Consider the following 23,535-nt stretch of genomic DNA (forward strand, 5'->3'; position numbering starts at 1 on the left):
TCATAAAGTACTACATAATAGGGTGTTAGGTGCTATGGAAAATGGTAAGGGAATAATGAGTAGGTAGGGGAGTCCTTATTAAGAATGTGGCATTTGAGCACCTGAAGCAGATGAGTTGTTTGCTGTAGGCAGTGGGAATAGTTGGTGGAAGGGCTGTATGTGGGAGCAGTCTTAGCATGTTTCTAGGAACAGCAAAGAGTATGACTGCTGCAGAGTGAGCAGAGGGAGTCCAAACAAATGGTGACTGTCATGATTCAGGAATAAATTCCTCTGGTATGGATGATTGATACAGCTTAACTGGAGAATTGTAACAAGAAGCATGACAGCAGTGGCATTAAATATATACGTAATGCTTTCTGTATACCAAGCACTGTTTTAAGTGCTTTCAGTTCATTTAATATTCATAGTGACCCTATGTGGTATCATCTCCAGTTTCCTAGCCGGGGAAATTGAAGCACAAATGAAAGGTTAGAAAAGTAGGCCGGATCATAGAAAAAGCCTTGAATGTCAGGCAGAGGAACCTAAGCTTTATTCTATAGGCAGTATAAGCCACTAAAAAATTTCATTACAGAACTGAAATGATCAGAATTGTACTTTAGAAAGATTAATCTCGGGATCCTTTAGAACGGATTGGAGGTGGGATACTTGGTGATACAGGAATTGAGTTAAAGTGGTGACAAATGGAATAGAACAGAAAGAAGTGTGAACAATTATGCAGTATGTTATTTATTGGCTAATTTAACTGGAGAAAGCAACTGAAAAATCCCTTGTGACAAATCTATCATTTGGGTCTTTTCTTCAGCAGAGCATTGATTCTTAAATTTGAGGGGAATTAGCAATTCCCTTTGATAACCTAAATGGCAGCTATCAGCTCTTTCTTTAGAAAAATACACATACCTCTAACTTTGTATACAATTTCAGGTGGTTTAGAACACTAGAGTACAACTAGGCTAAGAATTCTCCGATCTCAGGATCAGGAGACCCAGGCTTAAGCGCAGCTGAGGACTTGATGCGAACTAGCTGTGACTTTGGGCAAATAACTCTACTTCTGTAGACTTATTTCCTTTATCTGTAAAATGAGGTTATTAGGTCTCCAAGGACCTTTTCACTTAAAAGGGACAGAATTTTCTATGCCCATGGGGCTTACTTAGGAAATAGCCAATAAGTAAACAAAGAAATTGTGGTATTCCAGATTGAAGTGTTATGAAGGAACACTTTAAGTAGGGGAGGGAAAGGAGGATGACTGAAGTGCGCATGAGTACATGCTTGCTGGTTTTGATGGGATGCTTAGAGTGATGGTTCCGTATCTTCCCCCAGTTTTCCCATACTCTGAGCACCCAATTCACTTTTTGCTTTGTCTCCTGACAGGAAAGAATTGGGATGTGAGCGCCGCCCTCAGTGATTTTGAACAGCTACGTCAGGTCCATGCTGGGAACCTACCCCCACCCTTTGGTGAAGGGACTGGTGGCTCCAGGACCCCTGACAAAGGGCTTTCTGATAGAGAGTCTGCTCGTCCTCCCCGCCCCACCCTACAGCGGCAGGATGACATCGTTCAAGGTACTGGGGTACTGAGGACTCTTTCTTTGGAGAGGAAAGGAGGGAGGGAGTTGAGTGATTCTTTGGAGGTGATTCCTTTCCTCTCCCGCCTTCCCAGCCAAACTGATCAGAGATGACCTCAGTCTGTCCAGGTGTTGGAAGCCCTCACTGTTTGCATTCTGAGTGCTATCCTGTATAGTGGCCTTCTTCAGATGCTGTGAAAGAGGTAGAGGAAGGAGGATAGCAAGCTAACTGTTGAGATAAGGTACACATCAAGAGAGAATCCAAAGGATCACTTCATCTACCCCTTCAGAGGCACTTTGTTAATATTTATCAGTATCTATCAAAACTTTTAAAATGCATATAGACTCTGTCTCTGCAGTTTTGTTTCATGTATTATCTACACGTGTGTGTATATCTATCCCTTTAAATACATATATACATACATTCATAAACAGACACGTACATATATGTAGTATAAAGCTTGAAAGTTAAAGCTTAAAAACAACTTTTAAAAAGAGAAAAAAAAAAAAGAAATTAGAGAGATGGAAAAGTAAAAAAAAAAAACAAACAACTTTTAATGTCCAGTAGTAGAGGAGTTGGTTAAATAAATTGTAATCATTCATATGGGGGAATACTTTGCAGCCCTTAGAATTAAGTAGAACTTGATACTCTGTTTTGGAAAAACCACTAAAATCTATTGAGAAAGGTAAGATGCAATACAGTTTATATAGTATGTTCCTGTTTATGCTTTAAAAAATTATTATAAAAGCTATATGTGCTTCTATGTGCATAAAAAATTTTAGAAGAATATAAAGGCTTATCTCTGGGGAAGGAAGTTTGAATGAGAGGGAAATGTCTTTGTAACACTTTAAACCTTTTGATAGTATTTTGATTTTTTTATCATGGGCATGTGGTATGTTTAAAATACTTTTAAAAAGAGTTTCAAAAACAATGTAACTATAAAATAACTTTAGACAAACTCTTTGCATACTTTGTACATCATCTCTGGCAAATATTGGATTAAGACATGCTACCCAATATGATTTTTAGCTCTTTTGGTAGTCTTTATGTAACTCATGCCATGCAAATGAATTGTAATACTGTACTGAGCAAATTATGATCAAAGTGGAATATCTGCTGCAGAATTTTTGTTTTGTTTTGTTTTGTTTTTTAGGGCCACATCTGCAGCATATGGACATACATAGGCTAGGGGTTGAATTGGGGCTACACCTGCCAGGCTACACCACAGCCACAGCAGTGCCAGATCCAAGCCATATCTGTGACCTACACTACAACTCATGGCAACGCCAGACCCTTAACTCACTGATTGGGGCCAGGGATCGAACCCACATCCTCATGGATACTAGTTGGGTTCATGACTGCTGAGCCACAACAGGAACTCCGTGCTACACAATTTTAAGTGCTGTGTATTCAAAACAAACGAAATAATTTGGAACACCATCTCTGTTAGTCTTCCTTTGTAGTATGTTAGGTAAGAATTGACTGTACCTATAACTTTTTGATAAATAGGAGTATCAGGAAAAGTTGTGGTAAATAATGTAAATAAATGTTATTGATGATAAGTAAGAAGGTTCCTGAAATGTGTAAGATTTGTCATTAATTTTCTATAATGGAATTCCTTTTCTACATTCTCCAAGACCCTGATAATTATCAGAGAAATTATTTGACTCAGTCTAGACAAATGAAATCCCATTTCCCTTATTCCTTCTTCCCTCCACCAAACCATGACCAGATTGCCAAATGAATGGGTAGTCATTCCTGTTTTGTTGGGAAATGGAAGTGGAGGAAAACAATGTCTTGGAGAGAAGTTCAGGCAAATTCCAGAGAGGCTAGAAAGAAGAATATATATTTGGTGCTAATGTGAGTGCCTGCGAAAATACCACTCTCTGTTTTTCTCCAGTTGTATTTGGCTTGAGAAAGAGTCATGAAATTTGGTAGCCAGTTAGAACTCACAGCTTTTCCCTGGCTAGAAACCTTGTCAAGAGGTAACCATCACCACATGAGTGGAAAGTTCTCTGAGTGGGTTGTGTATGTTCTAAGGTGACTCCATTTCTCATTGCAGAAAAGCGCCTGTCTAGGGGCATCTCCCACGCCAGCTCCAGCATTGTTTCCCTGGCCCGGTCCCATGTCTCCTCCAATGGTGGGGGTGGGGGGAGCAGTGAGCACCCCCTGGAAATGCCCATCTGTGCCTTCCAGCTTCCAGATCTCACTGTGTACAATGAAGACTTTCGCAGCTTCATAGAGAGAGACCTCATTGAGCAGTCCATGCTGGTTGCCTTGGAACAGGCAGGTCAGTGAGTGCTTTCTTGCCCATGTTCTTCTCTCTGGTCTCTGTTCTCCATTGCTGGGCAGCCGTGTGGAGGGGATGGGCTCGACCGGAGGCTTCCAGTCTAAGCATGTGATCTGATTGCAGTCGAACTCATCCGTGAGTCAGATAGACACGTACCAAGCTAGGCACGTCTTCAAGTTGAAGGACGCAAATAAGACACTTTCTGGAAATTTCCTGTTTGATGGAAGAGAAACCAAACATACATGTGAAGGGCCTAGGAATCAATACATGAGAAAAAAATACAATTGAATTGTAATTGGCTCTGGGCCACCCTTATGAACAGAAAGAACCGATGCTATAGATGATGCACAGTGGTGATTAATCTAAGTCATATTTATGTATATGAATCTTTCCCAAAAGATTTTATTTACTTTTACAATTATGTTTGTCTTAAATTATTGTGAAAGTTAGTAAGTATGATGGAGTGAGGCAGCTGGGATTTCTGGGAAGACTAGTTATTTAAAGATTCCCATGGAAGAAGGACTCGGGGGTGGGAGGTTGGGGTGCGGAAAGGAAGCTTTTGTATTTCATTTTGTACCCTTTTATATTAACCGTATGCATCTATTTATAATGCTTTAAGTATTTAGCAGTTTATCTGGCTGGTATGATTATAGGCCAGTTTTTCTTTCTATGGACTTTTCAGTAATTCAGAAAAACTTTAAGCATCATTCATAAAATATTTTCCTTATATAAATAATAGGTTAACAATTGTGGGATGACTGTAGAATTGAGACTCACTTTCTAGGGTGTTTTAAGTACTTTGTCTCATTGCTTATGTCTTTAAAGTTACATAACATACATGCTGACATGTCATATATGCAGATACTTACATGACACTTTGAATGTATGCTTTGGTTTTGTTTTTGTTTTGTTTTTTTTGTTTTGTTTTTGTCTTTTTAGGGCCACACCCGAGGCATGTGGAAGTTCCCAGACTGGGGGTCGAATTGGAGCTGTAGCTGCTGGCCTAGACCGACAACCACAGCAATGCAGAATCTGAGCTGTGTCTGCCATGTACATCACAGCTCACGGCAACGCCAGATCCCTGACCCACTGAGCGAGGCCAGAGAAAAGATCGAACCTGCATCCTCATGGATACTAGTCAGATTCATTTCTGCTGAGCCATGACAGGAACTCCTGGGTTGTTATTCTTTTACTCATGATGGATTTGTGCTGATCTTTGTTGCTACAATATTTGCTGATCTCCTGACCGAGTGAAGGAATCAGAAACAGACCAAGGAGCCAACACAGATTTCAACCTATGAACTTGGCCTCATCATTCAACCCAGGTGTTCAATCTTAGCATTATTGACACCTAAGACCAGATCATTCTTTGTTGTGTGAAGTGCCCTATGCCTTATGTTGTGTTCAGCGGCCTGCCTGGCCTCCACCCACCAGATGCCAGTAGCATCCCCCCACCAGTGACAACCTAACATATTTCCAGACATTGCCAAATGTCCCTTTGTGGACAAAATTGTCCCCACTTAAGAACCACTGTCTAACCAACTGTGCTCACCATATTCTGATGAACCAGATATAAGTGAAGAGGGTACACAGAGTAATAGAGTGATGGTTTTACTCTGGGTAGGCTTCCTAGAGGAAGCAAACTTGGAATCTGTTTAAAAAATAGGGACAGAGTTCCCGTCGTGGCGCAGTGGTTAACGAATCCGACTAGGAACCATGAGGTTGCGGGTTTGGTCCCTGCCCTTGCTCAGTGGGTTAACGATCTGGCGTTGCCGTGAGCTGTGGTGTAGGTTGCAGATGCGGCTCGGATCCCGTGTTGCTGTGGCTCTGGCGTAGGCTGGCGGCTACAGCTCCAATTCTATCCCTAGCCTGGGAACCTCCATATGCCGTGGGAGCGGCCGAAGAAATAGCAAAAAGACCCAAATAAGTAAATAAATAAATAAATAAATAAATAAAAAATAGGGACGTGGGAAAAGCTCTACGGATAATCCGCTCCTCTCCTTTTCCTCCTGTTTCTGTAGGGCGTTTGAACTGGTGGGTGAGTGTAGACCCCACCTGTCAGAGGCTCCTTCCTTTGGCAACTACTGGAGATGGAAATTGCCTCCTGCACGCAGCCTCTCTTGGTGAGTCTTGAAAGTGGCCCTTCATCCCTCGTAGGAGGGAAGCAGTAGTTAAATCTCATGTGCAGGACTTGATCCAACCAACCTTCATCTTAGGCAGAAGTGATAGTTCAGAGCAAGATGTGTGCATATGGGTATATGTACACGCACAGGAGATGGGAGAGAGCCCTGCTCTGGTTTTTCAGTCTTGTTTAGAAATCACATGGAAAACACAGGATTTGGCACAGGTCCCATTCTGAGAACTGACCCTCCCAGAAGTGATGAGCAGCAGTACACAAGTAGCGTACATTTGGATGTATATGTATATAATTCTACCTAGTATTTATTCTTGTGATATATAAAAAAGCTGTAATTTTGTCAGTTCCTTTTTGAGACTTACTTATTTTTTTAATGTATGTTTAATCTGGAATGATGTATTTTTCTTCTTTTTTTTCTTCCAGTTTTATTGAGCTATATTGACTTTCAACACTATATAAGTTTAAGGTGTACAGCAAAATGATTTGACTTGCATATATTATGAGATGATTACAGTAAATTTAGTGAACATCCATCCATCATCTCATATAGATACAAAATTAGAAAAACAGAAAAAAATTGTTTTCCTTGTGGTAAGAACTCTTAGGATTTACTCTCTTAACTTTCATATATAATGTGCAGCAGTGTTAATTATATTTTTCATGTTGTACATTACATCTCTGGTACTCAATTATCTTATAACTGGAGCTTTGAGCCTTTTAACTACCTTCATGGAGTTCCCCTGCTCCCACTCCCCGTCTCTGGTAACCACAAATCTCATCTCTTTTTCTATGAGTTTGTTGTTGAAGTATAAATGACCTACGACACTATATTTTAGTTCCTGGTACACACCATGGTGATCCAGTATTTTTCTGAATTTCAAAATGACCACCGTGAAAAGTCCAGTTACCCTCTGTCACTCTACAAAGAAATTACATAATTATGGACTTGTTTACTTTAAGTTGTTACACCTATTTACAATTCAGTATATTATTTGCCTTAGGATTAAGAAAAGCCCCCACTCTCCAACCATCCTTCAAGGATTTTTTTTTTTTTCTTTTTAGGGCTGTACCCATGGCATATGGAAGTTCCCAGGCCAGGGGTCGAATCGGAGCTGCAGTTGCTGACCTACACCATAGCCACAGCAATGCGGGATCCAAGCCACATCTGTGGCCTATACCACGGCTCACAGCAATGCTGGGTCCTTAACCCACTGAGCGAGGCCAGGGATTGAACCCATGTCCTCATGGACACTAGTTGGGTTTGTTACCACAATTGAACTCCCCACCCTTCAACTTTTGATGCTGATTGCTATGTGCCAGACCCATTTTACTTGCTGTGACTCTGTATTTTAGTTCGTTAGACTTGGCATCAGGAGTAAGGGCTTCCTGTCAGGAGTTTGTGGGATGTGTATGTATATAAATCCCTCACTTTCAAGCTCTCAAAGTTTCTGAACCTCCAGAGCAGGAACATCTTTTCTTGCTTGATTACCTTTCCCCCAAGTCACAGTAGGGGTTTCTTTGAACTTGAGCTTCAGCCTGATTTCTTTCATGCCAGAGTCTGTGTGTCATAATTAATAAGTAGAGTTGAGTCAAGGTAAGGTGTCTTACCATTATGTTTTCTTGCCACAGGGATGTGGGGTTTCCATGATAGGGACTTGATGCTGAGGAAAGCTTTGTATGCACTGATGGAGAAGGGAGCTGAGAAGGAAGCATTAAAACGACGCTGGAGGTGGCAGCAAACTCAGCAGAATAAAGAGGTGAGGGGGCTTGGGTAGGAGCATCTTGTTTCCCCAAAGTCACCTCAGGGAAATGCCCAGTGCCTGCTAGTAGGAAACATCTTCTCAGGTACTTAGGTCAGTATTACTCCTCTTGTAATCCTGGATATTGTTGAAAATACAGATAACACCATGGGGGACATGCTTTCTGATGCAGTTATGAGAACTGGTGTGGGGAAGCTGAGATGTGTGGAGGAGCTACCTAACATCGTGCTTCTCCACCAGGAAGCCTTTAGTGGCAACCTTTTGCAAAATGAAACAAGACAAGCTCATAGGATTTTTGTATTGTTTTGGTTTTTGTGCTTGTAATTAGACTAGACCAATTTTTAAAGACTTATTAGGATTGCAATAGAAATCCTATAGAAATGTAAATGTGTAAAACAGGTTTTGGCCATATATACCATTTTTTTTCCATATGTTCAGTTTGTTAAAAAATTTTGAGAGCATGAGTTTAAATGGGGGTTTAGCAAATGTTGAGGCTGCTTTTGTAAAAGAAAGTGACAATGGACTGTTTTTACTTTCTATCCCTATAACAGGGCCTGGGCAAAATATGGCCTATGGGTCAAATCCCACCAACCCTTTTTTTTTTTTTTTTTAATGGCTGCACCCAAGGCAAATGGAAGTTCCCGGGCCAGGGATTAAATCCCAGCCACAGCTGCGAACTGAGCTGCAGCTGTGACAACGCCAGATCTTTAACTCACTGTGCCGGCCTGGGGATCAAACACACACCTCTGCGGCAACCCAAGCTGCAGCAGTCAGATTCTTAACCCACTGCACCACAGTGGGAACTTTGCAACCAAATATTTTTTGTAAAAAAAAAAAAAAATGTATTGGAATAGCCTCTCCTTCCCCCATTCATTTATTTGTGTATATTTATGTAAGTGCTTTCCTTCTACTGCTACAGCAGCAGAATAGAGAAGTTGTATGTGGCCTGCAAAGCCTAAAAGAGTTACTGTCTGGCCTTTTATAGAATAAAGTTTGCCGATTCCTTTCCCTTTAGTAATGACATTATACAGTTACATAAAGATAATGAGTCTCCCTATTTCCTTTTGCCCTGGTTCTCTGTCTTTTGTGTTTGTTGCCTGCTCTTTGTGTATATCTTTTTTTGTTTGTTTGTTTGTTTGTTTGCCATGTATATAGCTGGGTGTTTCTGGCATTAGTATGGGAATATCTCTTAAGAAACTTTCCCTTTTATCCCCCCCATCATAACAGGCCATAATATAGAAGTAAGAGTTTTTTGTTTGTTTTAGTTATTAGAATTTTATGTTCTGAAGATTTAAAATATGGAAATAGAATGTGTTGTTTCTTTCTCAGAAACAAAGAGCTCAGTTGTTAAAATAGGATGATATTAAATCAGAATCCTGTCTTTGATCAGCCAGTCTGCCCCAGAAGATTCCTGAGGGAAATAAATGCACAGCAGCAAGGCCAAGTAAATAGCATTCTTTATTGACACCAACCCCCTGGCTTCTTGGTGAGCTGAGCTGGACTGTGTAGAGAGCTTTTTTTGACTGAGCTTGAGCCAGTCTAGAGCTTTCCCTCTTCAACTGCTGAATTCACACTATAGCTGATCCTTAGATTTGACCACTTCAGACACAGGAAAAGGCCAAACCAGATCATGCCAGCTATTAAGTAAATGTGACAGCAATAGTCAGAGAATAGGTGGGCCCAACTCCAGCGATTAAGCTATTATAGTTATTATTTTAAAGGTTGGGTTAGATTATGATGATATTTAGCCAGGAGACCCAGAACTCTCAAAGTTCCCAAATGGAAATACATGCATAAAGAATAGTAGCTAATGGAGGAGCAATCTTTTTACTTCTTTTGCTCAGCACAATGAAAGTTATGTATGGAAACTAGATAATTGTTTTAGCTCAGAACATGCATAGCATATATCCCTGTGGGGGTGGTGGGCTGGGGAGCTACTTTTTTAGCCAGTACAGAACACCAAACAACCTCTGCCTCCTTGTTTTGTTGTTGGAAATGGTGGTAAAACGCAGTAAGAACATTTTCAGCCTAGAACAGTGCACCACCTAGTGGCCGTGTGTATAAAAACAGGAAGAAAAATCAGGAGAGTGAAAGAGTGAGACAGATCCTCACAAATGTATCAGTGACCATTTATCTGAGTGACCAGAGCACCTAATATATAACCTGTGTGTTCTTTTTATATTTAGTTGAAAACTTTGTGGGAGCATTTTACAATCTGAAACTATCTTCATCAGAGTTCCTGTTGTGGTGCAGTGGAAATGAATCCAATTAGGAACTATGAGGTTGTGGGTTTGATCCCCAGCCTTGCTCAGTGGGTTAAGGATCTGGCGTTGCCATGAGCTGTGGTGTAGGTTGCAGAGGTGGCTCAGATCCTGTGTTGCTATGGCTGTGGTGTAGGCCAGCAGCTGTAGCTGAGATTGGACCCTGAGCCTGGGAACCTCCATGTACTGTGGGTGCGGCCTTAAAAAGCAAAAAAAAAAAAAAAAAGAAAGAAAATAACTTTGTCATTGTTTAAATTTTTAAAGTAAAATGTGCTCACAATAGCCTAGTTCCTGTTAAATTTGTTCCTAATACCTCTCATGTTTCCAGTGTGATTCTTTCTACTCTGTCCATTTGTGTTTAAACTATAATTACATAGTAGGCACTAGGCATATTGTATAAAACATGGTCCTGGCTCTTTTAAGAATAGTAGCAGGAGATGGACATGTAAATACATAAATGCAACAAAGTCACAGGTTATGACTCCTATGATAGGAGTCTGTATAGCTGGTTGAGGAGGGAGGGCACAAAGCAAGGACAGTGTGGTTGATATACTGCAGAGACTGAGGAAAGGCTTCATAGAGGAGTGACGCTTTAGTTTTTTTCCTGACAGTTGAGAAATTATTCACCAGGTGGATATGTAGTTTGCTGGTCCAGGCAGGAGGAAAAACCTAGACAAAAGCTCAGAAATATAAAATAACATGCATTCAAGGAGCTGCAGCTAATTAAATGATAAATATTAGAGAGGTGGGTTTGGGGAGCCAGGAAGTGGACAATGTAGGCTATGCTTAAGGAGTCTGAACTGTATCTAATAGGTAATGCCAATTCTTAAAAGGATTTGTTACAGGAAGAAAACAGTATCAAATTTTAATTTTAGAAAAATCTTTCTTTTATTTATTTGATTTATTTCCCCAATACAATTTTTTTTTCTAATGTACAGCATGGTGACCCAGTTACACATACATGTATACATTCTTTTTTCTCACATTATCATGCTCCATCATAAGTGCTAGACATAGTTCCCAGTGCTACACAGCAGGATCTCATTGCTAATCCATTCCAAAGGCAATAGTTTGCATCTATTAACCCCAAGTTCCCAATCCATCCCACTCCTTCCCCCCTCCCCCTTGGCTTAGAACAAGTCTGTTCTCTAAGTCCATGATATTCTTTTCTGTGGAAAGGTTCATTTGTGCCGTATATTAGATTCAAGATATAAGTGATACCATGTGGTATTTGTCTCTCTCTTTCTGACTTACTTCACTTAGTTCCATCCATGTTGCTGCAAATGGCATTATTTCATTCTTTTTTATGGCTGAGTAGTATTCCATTGTGTATATATACCACACCTTCTTAATTCAGTCATCTGTCAATGGACATTTGGGTTGTTTCCTAGAAAAATATTTCTGGTAGCATTGTAGAAAATGGATCTTAAGAATGTATGACTGGAAGGAGTAAAACCAGTAAAGGATTCATTGCAGTAGTTCATGCTTAATAATTGTTGACTAAGTGATCCAAGTGAAGGGTGGGTGAAAGGAGAGGAGTCTTAAATAACTCCTTGGCTTCTAGTTGGGTATTTGAGTGATAGTGTTGTTCACAAAGGTAGGTATATAGGAAAAGTGGGTTTTAGAAAATGTAGAAGTTCAGTTTTAACTGAATAGAGTTTGAGGGGGTCATGGCAGGTCTGGGCTAGAGGGGAAGATTTTTAGAGTCCCGAGCATATAGATAGCAGTAGATGAGATTATAGTAGTAGAAGAGACAACCCAGAAGGACTCAATCATTGAGACAACATCAGTATTTCTGAGGTAGATAGTTCAGAGAGGTGGGAGAAAGTAGTGTCGTGCGAGCTAAAGGAAAAGGAAGTTTAAGGAGGTGATCAGATGGTACACAAAGGCTAAGAAAGATGAGAAGTGAAGAGTCCACTGAATTTGGCAATTAGGTGGTCATTGTCAGAGTTCCCTGGTGGCTCAGTGTGTTAAGGAACCTTAATCTGGCATTGTCACTGCTGTGGCATAGGTTCATTCCCTGGCCTGGGAACTTCCACATGCCATGGGCGTGGCCAAAAAAATAGAAGGCTACAGTCTTTTGCTAGAGTCAGGTAAAGTAGGGGGTAAAGGGCATAGGCTAGAGGGCAGAAGCAGAAGCTAGACTGTAATGGGTCAGAAAAGAATGGAAGAAGTCTGAGAGTGGCACACACTATTCCTTCATGAATCTTGAGTATTTGTAGTACAAATTATTGTACTATTGTTGTACAAGCCAAGTGCTAATAGAATAGGGAGTAGAATAACACAAGTGAGTTGGAATGGCTGCTGCCTCTTGAACCTGACCTCTCATTGCTTGATATCCCTGCCTGTCTTTCATAGTCAGGACTGGTGTACACAGAGGATGAATGGCAAAAGGAATGGAATGAGCTGATCAAGCTTGCCTCAAGTGAACCCCGCATGCATCTAGGTACCAATGGAGCCAACTGTGGTGGGTAAGTATGTCTAAGTAGGGGAGCAGGAAGTAATCTCTGCTGAGTCCTCAGTGTCCAAAGAGCTCTGTGCTAAGAGGATGTTAGAAAGAAAGAGAGGGGAGAAGCCATGGCAAGGGCACAGAGGGTGTAACGGCATGGTACATTCTAGGTCCTATGGGTGGTTCACTGTTACCAGCATATAGAGTACATAGTGCGGAATGATAGATGAAGCTAGGCAGTCTAGATTTTTTTTTTTTTTTTGTCTTTTTGCTATTTATTGGATATGGAGGTTCCCAGGCTAGGGGTCGAATCGGAGCTGTAGCCACCGGCCTATGCCAGAGCCACAGCAACGCGGGATCCGAGCCGCGTCTGCAACCTACACCACAGCTCACGGCAATGCCGGATCATTAACCCACTGAGCAAGTGCAGGGACCGAACCCGCAACCTCATGGTTGCTAGTCGGATTCGTTAACCACTGCGCCACGACGGGAACTCCAAGCAGTCTAGATTTTTGTCTATTCTATCCAGACTTTGGGAAACTGCGGGACAAATGACCTGCTTTCCTCAAAAAATAAAGGCAAAGAAATAAAAGGGAGAAGGAACCTAAATTTAAAGATGCTTAAGAGGCACATCAACCAGTTGGAATGTATAGATGTTATAAGACAGTTGGGGAAATGTGAATAATGTGTACATTATTGAGTTTTTAAGGTGTAATATTGATGGTATTGTGGTAGTTTTTAAACTGTCATATTGATAATATTGTCATCATTAAAAGAAATCATTTTTTAGAGATAGAAACTGAAATATGCTTGGATGAAATGATATGATGTCTAGGATTTGCTTCAGAATAATCTGTTGGGTAGGTTGGAGGTAGGGGCCAATTCTTACAGAAATATATCAAGGTCTAGGTAAAACAAAACTGACCATGAGTTTTTAATTGTTGAGGCTGGCTGATGGATACACGAGAATTTATTATGATATTCTTTCTAGTTTTGAATATGTTTAAATTTAAAAATTTTCTGTAGTAAAAAGTTAAAAATTATAACCTCCCCAAACTTTATTATATATGAGAATAATAAGAATCTGGAAAGATTGTTTAAAATGCAGATTTTTGGAATTTCACCCAAGGGAAGTCCAATCAAGTTGGACTGAGGTAAGGCCCAGAAATCTGCATATGTAGTAACCACCCCTTGTTAAATAACATTGCTTTGAGGGGCAGGAAACTGCTGAATTGTGAGTATGCAAGTGACGGGAGCAAATTCATGAATTTGAACACACTGACAGCAGAACAGATGATAAAGTGGAGAAGAGTAGTAGTAATCCAGGAAAGAGGGGGCTGTGAGTGTGAGCAAGGGTGGTGGGTTGCAGTAGGCCACAGGAGACAGATCCAAGAGACACATAAGGTAAGGAACCAGTCAAGCCAGGTGATTAATTGAAAATTAGATATAAAGAACAGTCAATATTTCATAGATTTCTGATTGGCTACTAAGAACATGGGTGAGGCTGTTCTTCAAGTATGGGAACATGGAAGGAGGGATTTTTGTTTGGGTTTTTGTTTTGGTAGGACATGGTGAGTGTGATGTGTGGGTTGTTGTGGTGGGTAATATAAGCAGGGTGAGGCTACACAATTGTGTATTGAGCTACTGGATATAGAGAATTGGGGTAGGTCGTTGAATAAGATGAGTATTAAGAGAGGGCCTGCCTTCTGATTTCTAACACTGCTTTAACCCTTGAACCTCCACATTTCTTTTCTTGCATTCCCCCATCTGTGAAACAAAAGTAGAAACAGCCATGGTAGGTAGCATGAAGCAATCAGCTATGTCTATGGTATCCTTAAGAGTGGAAAACCAGGAAAGGACCTTTCTCCTTTTCCTCTTTGCAGAACTGGTCTTCAGGGGTCTCTTGTTTTGTTTTCTTCCCTCTCCCTTCCACTGCACCCCTTCCACTCTCTCCCCTCCTGCGACTCTAGGGTGGAGAGTTCAGAAGAGCCTGTGTATGAGAGCCTGGAAGAATTCCACGTCTTCGTCCTTGCCCACGTGCTTAGGAGGCCCATAGTCGTGGTGGCGGACACCATGCTGAGGGACTCTGGTGGGGAAGGTGAGTCAGTGGATCCTCACTCTACCCTGAGCAGCCCTATTTGCAGAGCCTCAGGCTGAGCACTGCGAGGAGGACAGGAAAAGGGCTATGTAGACCCTTTGGGAAAAACAAGGTATAAATTAGAACAATGCAGGATTCTCAGAAGATTCAGAGTAAATTGCTGAGGCTTCTTAGGAAAGAATTATTAAACATGAGTTGGAATGAAAGAGGGGCTCAATTGGCAGAGTGGTGGGGAGGCATTTCCCACTAGGCAGGAATATAGCCTTCATAATAATCTTCATGGTATTCTGCAGCGTTCGCCCCTATTCCCTTTGGGGGAATCTATCTGCCCTTGGAGGTTCCAGCCAGCCAGTGTCACCGCTCCCCTCTGGTGCTCGCCTATGATCAGGCCCACTTTTCTGCACTCGTGTCCGTGGAGCAGAAGGAGAATGGCAAGGAACAAGGTGTGGAATGCAATGTCTGTGTCTCCGGTGTCTTTTGGTCTGCTTTTTCACTTGAAAAAACTGAAATGAGAGAGAATGTATGAGGAAAGAGCCCAGACAGAGCACACTGATAATTTTTTACTAAGCTATGAGATATACTGGGGTTTTAAAATTTAAAGGAAAAAAAAAAAAAGGTTTGGGGAAAAACACAGCCTATATTCCCTGTTCTGATATATTAAGGTCATGGAAGCTTCCAAATGATGCTTTGCTCTATTTGTCTTAATAGTGACTTTGAATTCCTTGAATCCTCGTTAACTAGCAAGAACATCATGGGTGCTAGCTGACCAACTGGTGGGAAGCTGTGGCAATTAATGGCCTAAATTGTATGCTGGATATTTAGGGAAAATCTGCCTGTTAGTTTTTAATGCTAAGGTAATTCACATGTAAACTGAGAAGTGACTCCAGTTAGGGAGGGACTTTTGGTATGATTCAGCCTTTTTACTGAAGTCAGTCTGTGTTCATTTGCCTTCCTCTCTCCTCATGGAGACTCCTTGATCATATGTCTTTTGCCTCCCCAGCTGTGATCCCACTTACAGATTCAGAGCATAAGCTGCTGCCCTTGCACTTTGCCGTGGACCCTGGAAAGGGCTGGGAGTGGGGCAAAGATGACAGTGACAATGTCCGACTGGCCAGGTGAGGCAGGCCTAGCCTTTCCGCCTGCAGTGAGGCTGTGATCTCTTCCACCTGCAGCATCCATCTCCCAGGGACTTTTCCTCAGCTCAGAGGCAAAGACAGTTACATCCTAGTTCTGGTGTCTTTGAGAAGATGGAAAGGTGGGAGACATATCAGACACCAGGACTCTTTGCAGCGTGCAGCTGCTCTCTTTCCCTGTGAAAGAGAAGGAAATCCTTAGGTTTCCTTACAGTCTGAGGAATGTTCTTGCAGAATCCACAAAACAGCGATCAGAAGATCAAGATAATCAAATTACACTTCTTCTCCCAGCCCAAATGAGAGGATTTTAAATAGTTGACCAAAATAGTTTGCTGTGGACTTTTGCTTTTCTGGAATCAAAACAGCAAGAAAAATACGTTCTCTCCACCCCCACCCCAGAAGTTGGTTTCCTCTTCCTGTCTCCACAGCTTCCTAGGAGGAGCTTGTGCATGTTAAAGCTCCTCCCTTACCTGTTACCCAGTGCTTTTTCTTTGCGCTCCTGAAACTGGACCCAACTAAAAGGGTCTGCTTTAAAAAGCCAGAGTTTGTGGCTTTTTAAATAAGTTCTCGCCTAATTGTCAAAAGCGCCTTCTAAGTAATAATTTACACCACTAATAATATAATGGCTACCTTTTAGTTAGTATTTCCTATTTTCCAGATACTGTGCAGGGCCCTTCCCAAATGCTATTTAAATCTTCATAACAACCCTAAGGGATAGATGTTATAATCTCTACCCATTATCAACCCCAACTGAGTTTCGGGAAGGTTGAAGTGACTTGCCCAAGGCCATAAAGCTTAGTAATTGGTGGAGCTATAATTCAGACCCAGCTCTGTCTGAGTTCCCAGCCATGTGTAGCCCTCTTCCAGCCTACCTCCCACCCAACTGGATCACATTGCTTTGCCTTTTAAAGGTCACAGTATGGTTTTAATTTTTTTCCTCCTTTCCACAGTGTAATCCTGTCCCTGGAGGTCAAATTGCATCTGCTGCATGGCTACATGAATGTGAAGTGGATCCCAGTGTCCTCTGATGCGCAGGTGAGGGCTTCCCACCCCACCCTTACATGTCCTCATTTTCGGTGTCAGGGACAACAAGGGCATCTGGTGGGGGCCTCCTTCTGAGTCTCTTAAGTGATGGCTTAGATTGAAGGTTTGGAATAACTGGAAAATATCAAATAAATTCCAAAAGACATTTTCCTGCCTTTCTACCTATTAGTGAGCTTTGTCTTCTACAGCTTCTCACCCACCAACCTCTGCTTTCTGATACTAAGCCACAAGAAAAGATGTTTTCTTGACTTTTTGGCGAACTTGAGATTGTTATTTGTTCCAAGCCCTCCATACATAGAGCCTTGTGTTGGGCACTAGGGGAGACAGAATAGCTCCTGATCCAGTAGGTTCTGAGGATACCATTATTTTCCATAGAATAGAACAAAGAAGCAAAGGAAAATTGATGGACTCCAGTGCTGAATGTCTAAAAGTCGAGGGGATATAGAATGGTTAGACTTGGGATGGTTATTCAAGACTTCCTTGAGTTTAATTTTGGGCAGAATTTAGCATAGAAAAACTTATAATAAAGGATATTTATAGCATCTATAGAATATTCTCTTTTCTCACCCAAAGGCCATGTACTTGTACAGCTGCTCATTGTTCTAAAAGAGCAATCAGGCTTCATTTTGATGTTTCCTTATTACAGAAGGGAGTCAAACTGCAGAGTGTGGGGGAGATAAAAGTTAGATATTAGATGCATCTTCCCCCAGTTCATGGGAGGGCTGACGAGCTGGGGAAGGACACTGCCCTCCTGGGTGACCCTTCCCTCATCATGACGGCAGCCCTTCTCTGGAACTAGGCAGTTACTCCGAGGAAGGAGTTCATAGAGATGTTACCACCCCTCTCCCACATGGTAATTCCTATAGCATCGGCTGCAGAGAGCCCCGTGAGCCGGATGGATGGGCCAGAGGTTCCTGGGGGTTTCCCTCAACCAGACCAATGGGATTACTGTCCACCATGTTCTTGTCTCTTCCAGGCTCCCCTGGCCCAGCCTGAGTCCCCCACAGCCTCAGCTGGAGATGAGCCCCGGTCTACCCCCGAGTCTGGGGAATCAGACAAAGAGTCAGTTGGCAGCAGTTCTGCCAGCAATGAGGGCAGCAAGCGGAAAGAGAAGTCAAAGCGAGATCGGGACAAGGACAAGAAGAGAGCAGATTCTGTGGCTAATAAACTGGGCAGTTTTGGCAAAACCTTGGGTAGCAAACTCAAGAAGAACATGGGAGGCCTGATGCACAGCAAGGGCTCTAAGCCTGGAGGGACAGGAACGGGGTCAGGGGGAAGCAGCGGCACTGAGACACTGGAGAAGAAGAAGAAAAACTCATTGAAGAGCTGGAAGGGTGGCAAGGAGGAGGCAGCTGGGGATGGGCCTGTATCTGAGAAGCCCACATCTGAGTCCGCTGGTAATGGAGGGAGCAAGTATAGCCAGGAGGTGATGCACAGCCTGAGCATTATGCGGATTGCAATGCAAGGGGAGGGGAAGTTTATTTTTGTTGGAACTCTGAAGATGGGTCACCGTCACCAATATCAGGAGGAGATGATCCAGCGCTACCTTTCTGATGCCGAGGAGAGATTCCTGGCAGAGCAGAAGCAGAAGGAGGCAGAGAGGAAGATCATGAATGGAGGGGTAGGGAGTGGGCCTCCTCCAGCCAAGAAGCCAGAGCCAGATGGCGGGGAGGAGCTGCTGACTGCCCCTCCAGCAGAATCCAAGGCAATGGCATTCTCTACTGGCTACCCTGGTGGCTTTACCATCCCTCGGCCTTCTGTGGGTGGAGTCCACTGCCAGGAACCCCGGAGGCAGTTGGCAGGGGGGCCGTGTGTGGGGGGCCTACCACCGTATGCCACCTTCCCCAGACAATGCCCGCCTGGGCGACCCTACTCCCATCAGGACAACATCCCTTCTCTGGAGCCAGGCAGTCACTCCAAGGATGGAGTTCACAGGGCTGCATTGCTACCCCCTCACTTCCGCGTGGCTGATTCCTATAGCAACGGCTACAGAGAGCCCCCTGAGCCAGATGGATGGGCTGGAGGTCCCCGGGGCCTTCCTTCAACCCAGACCAAATGCAAACAGCCAAACTGCAGCTTCTATGGACACCCTGAGACAAACAACTTCTGCTCCTGCTGTTACAGGGAAGAACTGAGGAGAAGGGAACGTGAACCGGGTGGGGAGCTGCTGGTGCACAGGTTCTGAATGGGGAAACCTCAGTGGCAAGGGGGCTAAACAAAGTTAAGCTCAACTAATTGGCTTTTAAGACCCAGCCCCCACGTTGTTGGGGCAAATGCAGTAATGTTTGTGGGAGCCGGGCTAAAAACTTTTAAATGTGCGTGTGCTCTGGAGAGCTGCCAGGCTGGCAAGAGCAGGTCAGGGCTGGATGGTGCCTTGAGGGCTGTACCGGTCCTTTGCCGATCTTGACCTGACGGGACTGAAAGGGTACAAGGGGGAAAGATGGTAATTCTGTGTCATGACCCCTTGGGTCCAGCCCGGGACCTGAGGGGAAGTAGTAAGGGAAGATTTGGTGTGTAGGGTGGGGAGATGGGCAGAAGTCTGGGGGAGGAACAGGCAAAGGAGGTTCTCAGTCAATAAATGAAAAAAAACAGACCAAAGTTTTTTTAGGTTGGAAAAAGCACATGATGGTAGAGTTGGGAGTGTGGAGGGATTTGCTGTTGACATGAACTGAAGTAAAAATTTAGGGTTGGATAAATTCTTCCTCCTGAAGGATCTGGAAAGACAAGGCAATAATATGTGCTCATGGGTGCTTATTAGGAAGGAGGGGGATTGCTTAAATCAGTTTAGTGAGATGGAAAAGGGAAGAACTTAAAAGGGGAATCTTTTTTCCTCTTGAGTTTTATTTCCTTCTAAATAGCCATCTGTCATCCTTCTAGTTTGAGAGGAGATTGCTGATTGCCCCTATCTTTTCCCATCCTTTTTGAGGGCTGAGCTCAGCTAAGTTAAGAATGTTGTGATTTTTTTTTTTTTTAAGACTAATTTTATTAAAAAAAAAAAAAGTTCCCTCTGGGGAAGGGAAGAGAGTGATGAGAAGAGCAGCTGTGTGTATTGAATTTTCTCCACGTGAATTGGTGCAGAGGTGATCTTTTTTTAACTGCTTAGCAATAACCACACATTGGGGTTTGAGTGCACCTTGGGATGGGTGGAAGGAGGACAGACTTTTGGCCAGACTGTTTCAAACAAAACCAAAAACCTAAATAGAGCACTACCATCTTCTGCTGCTGTGTTTCTGTAGAAAGCCACTTATTTTTTAGATTTTTTTTTTTAAAGAAATGAAACAAAAAGACTCCAGTAATAAGCAAAAAACATTTTAAAAAATGATTTTTTTCCCTCCTGTTTAAGTGATTCTTTCTCCTTCCTACTTTTGGAGAATGAACTTAACATCCTGGCTTCTTTTGTTAAGCCATAGCTGACCTTAATCTGTGGTTAGTTTATTAAAATAATAAAAAATACTTTGTAAGAAGAGATATTTTTGATAATAGGACTGATGTTGAAACTTGGGGTAGGGGTTGGGGCAATTTATAAAAAGGTAGTTAGAGAAATATATTTTAGTGAACTATAACCACAGATCACAGATTACTCCAATGAGCTGATCTGTCTTTGGATTTCCCCTTTTCCCTGACCCATCCTTTTTCCCCAGGGGGTGGGAGTGGGCCTGTGGACACAGTACAGGGAAGCTCCTTTGCATTTTGCACAAAGCACAAGTCTGGACAGTCTGTACTCTGGCCAGCACCATTTCTAAGAGCTTTAAACTGGAGGACCTATCCTGGGCCAGTTTTCCCTTTTCTTTCAGTTTTTTTTTTTTTTTTTTTTTCCCTGGGGGGGAAAAATCAACTATGCAATTGTATACACTACTGGGTGCATATGAAGAAGGGGAATAAGTGTACTTAAGTGTCCAGAGTGTTAACTGGGGCTATGTTTCTGTATTTGGATTTCTCTTTTGAGGTATGTACTCATAAACCATCCTGTGGAATATAATCCCCACATTTGATCCAGGGCAGACATGGGCTGAATGTGTGTGTTGGGGGAACTCATGTTTGCCATATGTTGCTTCTGCCTAATCAGGAACGTTGTCATCCCATCACCCCCTTGGTAACAAAGCCAGCCAAGATTGTCCTCTTCATTGGAACTGCCCACAGTTTAGAAAATTTGCTTTGTCCTCAACAAACTTGAAAGTCACTTATTTTCTAAATCTGATTATCTGATGACTTAATAATTTCCTATGGCTATTAATTCTTAGACTTTTATTTGAAAATAGACTGGTGTTAAGGAAGCAATGAGGTCAAAGGAGACAGGTTCCAAAGGAGAGTATGTATGTATATATTTCTGGGCAGGGCCAGGGCTAGTATGAGTTGAGCACTCCTCTCAGGTTCAAAATTTAAGGAGATGACGAAAAACAGTAATCAAGATAAGTACTGTTTTGGAGTTCCCATCATGGCTCAGTGGTAATGAACCCAACTAGTATCCATGAGGATGCAGGTTTGATCCCTGGCCTCGCTCAGTGGGTTAAGGATCTGGCCCTGCCCTGAGCTGTGGTGTAGGTCACAGACGCAGTTCGGATCCTGAGTTGCTGTGGCTATGGGGTAGGCTGGCGGCTATAGCTCAGATTCAACCCCTAGCCTGGGAACTTCCATATGACTTGGGTGCGGCCCTCAAAAAAAAAAAAAAAAAAAAGATACTGTTTTAACGTATTTTTTAAAATTAATGCAAAAAATCCATGACAAGCAAAATATCACAATCTTAAAAAGATAGGCTCCAACAGGACTGGGATTAGGGTGAGGAGAGAAAATCTGAATTGAATAAGTACAGGATTGAATCCTGTCTTTATTTAAAATTTTGATGCTTTGTTCATTGTGGATTAGTTTTGATTTTCAAAAAATACTGCATTAAAATAGCATCTTGCTTACTGGGTTTGGGGGCATCCCTTAAATTTTGTGCCCAAAGTGAGTGCCTTGCCCTCCTCATCCTGTTTCTAGGGTTAGAACAACACTGGTGGGACCACCACCTTATGAACTTCCGTCCCCTAATATGCACCCAAACAACAGGTGGCTCAAACTCACACCTAGAATTTGCACAGCTCACCTAGCTTTCCTATAGGCATCCATCTATACCATAGGATTTTGGCCTGGACCAATAGGAATGGAAATTGACCAGGGGTACTCCCAGGGAATAAAACCAGGAAAGTTTTGATTCTCCACTGGACTGCTGTGTTTGGATTTGATCTGTTACTAGATTCTAGTTAATACTTTTGTTTTTAAAAACTGAGGACAAATGAACAAAAAACAGAAACCTGTGTCGTGTTTGTTTTTGTTTTTGTCATGACTTATAAATTAACCAATCTCAATTCCTTCTGCCTTTTCAAATAAAGGTGGAAATTCCGGGGGATGGCCTAGGAGTGACTGTGGGAAAATAGGACTTTATTTAGGCCCTATAGCTTTTTTATTAAGAAATTTTTTAATTTGGAAAGGTAACCTTATTGAAGCATTTAAAAAACCTCTTCATTCTAAAGACAAGTGACCCTGAATCAACGGATGTTTTTCCAAAGGGATGAATAAAGTTTGTTTTACTTTATTCTTTGAGAGGGTTGTAGGATGGGAGGGTGGTGAAAAAAATAATGCCTGGGAAATGAAAAGACTCGGGTTAGTTTGTGGTATTTGGGGAGGATGAGGGGGTGGAAGAGGTAAGCTCAAGCAATTCCTTGTTGGGGAGAAGGGAGGAGATAGGTATGTGACATGCACTCAAAATGAGGCAAGACTAAATTAAAGAGAATGTGGGTGACGGGGGTAAGCAGACCCCGTAACCCTAGTTGAGGGATGGTATCATCTCTCAGGCTTTAATAAGTGCACTTAGTTCCTTTAATCCAGAGTATCAGGGTACCTACTTTTCATTGGCGAGGGGAGATTTTTCAGGGCTCTTATTTTTCCCTTTTTGATTTAAGACAGTGCTACCCCCCCACCCTACATTCTCCACCCCAGCCCTGATGGGGCAAGTATACTATAGAATAGGCATCCAAGTTCCTCCCTTGATCTATATTGGTTTTACTGAGAGCTATCAGATTTAACCAAACGTTTTTCCCTCATACTGGATTCTATCAACAAAATAAAATTATATTAAAAGGCTTTTTAAAAAAGATTTAATCTCTTCATGGTGTTAAAGTCAGGGCTGTACAGGTCCTGGAAGATACCCCTCCCTCTCCCATTGGCTCAGTTCTTTCTCAAGTGAAGCTAAAGCTCACAGATCAGTAAAACAAAAATTAGCACTGACTTCACACTGTATACTTGGGAGTGGTACTGAGCTGGAAAGAATGGAGCTGGTTCTGAATGACTTTTGAGAACCTAGCTTTTGCTATTTTTACTACTTTCTAAACAGCCACATGTCCAAGGTTCCAGTCACATTTTGTCTTTCCCAATAAAGACGTTCAACGATTGTCCCTGAGTTACTCAGACACCTCTGGACTCTGTGTCCTTTTGTTTTTCCAAGGAGTCAGTGCCCCAGACACAACAACCACAGGTGAGAAGACAGGATAAGAAGCCCCTTCCCGGCTGGGAATCACCTGCACCCCAGATTTTTCTAAATTCCTTTTCCCTCCAGGCTCTTCAACTACAGATTCAGTGACTCATACAAGCAGTCTGTTCTTTCACTTTAGATAGTTGGTCTGCAAATCAAAGGGTGTTATGTCCCCCGCATCTAAGTTGATTAACAAAATATTTATTATGACTTCCCCCAGAGACATTCTTCATGTCACCTCCCTTCACTGGCCACATGGGTAAGGGGCCATGGAAAAGAGGCAAGAAAGCTGGCT

At 42.3% G+C, this 23,535-nt stretch overlaps 1 protein-coding gene across 4 annotated transcripts in view; it reads left to right on the top strand.

Moving 5' to 3' along the window:
- OTUD7B (OTU deubiquitinase 7B) overlaps positions 1–22,022 on the top strand; it is a 56,602-nt gene extending 34,580 nt beyond the window's left edge. The window contains exons 3-13 of one of the 4 annotated variants that reach the window (XM_085023036.1): positions 1,369–1,557; positions 3,623–3,850; positions 5,872–5,973; positions 7,617–7,744; positions 12,367–12,479; positions 14,428–14,555; positions 14,849–14,998; positions 15,556–15,670; positions 16,639–16,723; positions 17,709–18,717; positions 18,940–22,022. In XM_085023036.1, the coding sequence (XP_084879162.1) occupies positions 1,369–1,557; positions 3,623–3,850; positions 5,872–5,973; positions 7,617–7,744; positions 12,367–12,479; positions 14,428–14,555; positions 14,849–14,998; positions 15,556–15,670; positions 16,639–16,723; positions 17,709–18,717; positions 18,940–18,947 (2,255 nt within the window). In that variant the 3' untranslated portion in view covers positions 18,948–22,022. Of the gene's footprint in view, positions 1–1,368; positions 1,558–3,622; positions 3,851–5,871; positions 5,974–7,616; positions 7,745–12,366; positions 12,480–14,427; positions 14,556–14,848; positions 14,999–15,555; positions 15,671–16,638; positions 16,724–17,708 lie in introns of all 4 variants that reach the window. The other 3 variants (XM_085023037.1, XM_001925669.8, XM_021089924.2) reach the window with 3 other exon arrangements.
- The last annotated feature ends 1,513 nt before the right edge of the window (positions 22,023–23,535 follow it).

This window comes from Sus scrofa, chromosome 4, assembly GCF_054392235.1.
Source record: "Sus scrofa isolate SSC_HxYL_T2T_F1_AM1 chromosome 4, Sscrofa_HxYL_maternal_Yorkshire_Landrace_v2.0, whole genome shotgun sequence".
Lineage (NCBI taxonomy): Eukaryota > Metazoa > Chordata > Mammalia > Artiodactyla > Suidae > Sus > Sus scrofa.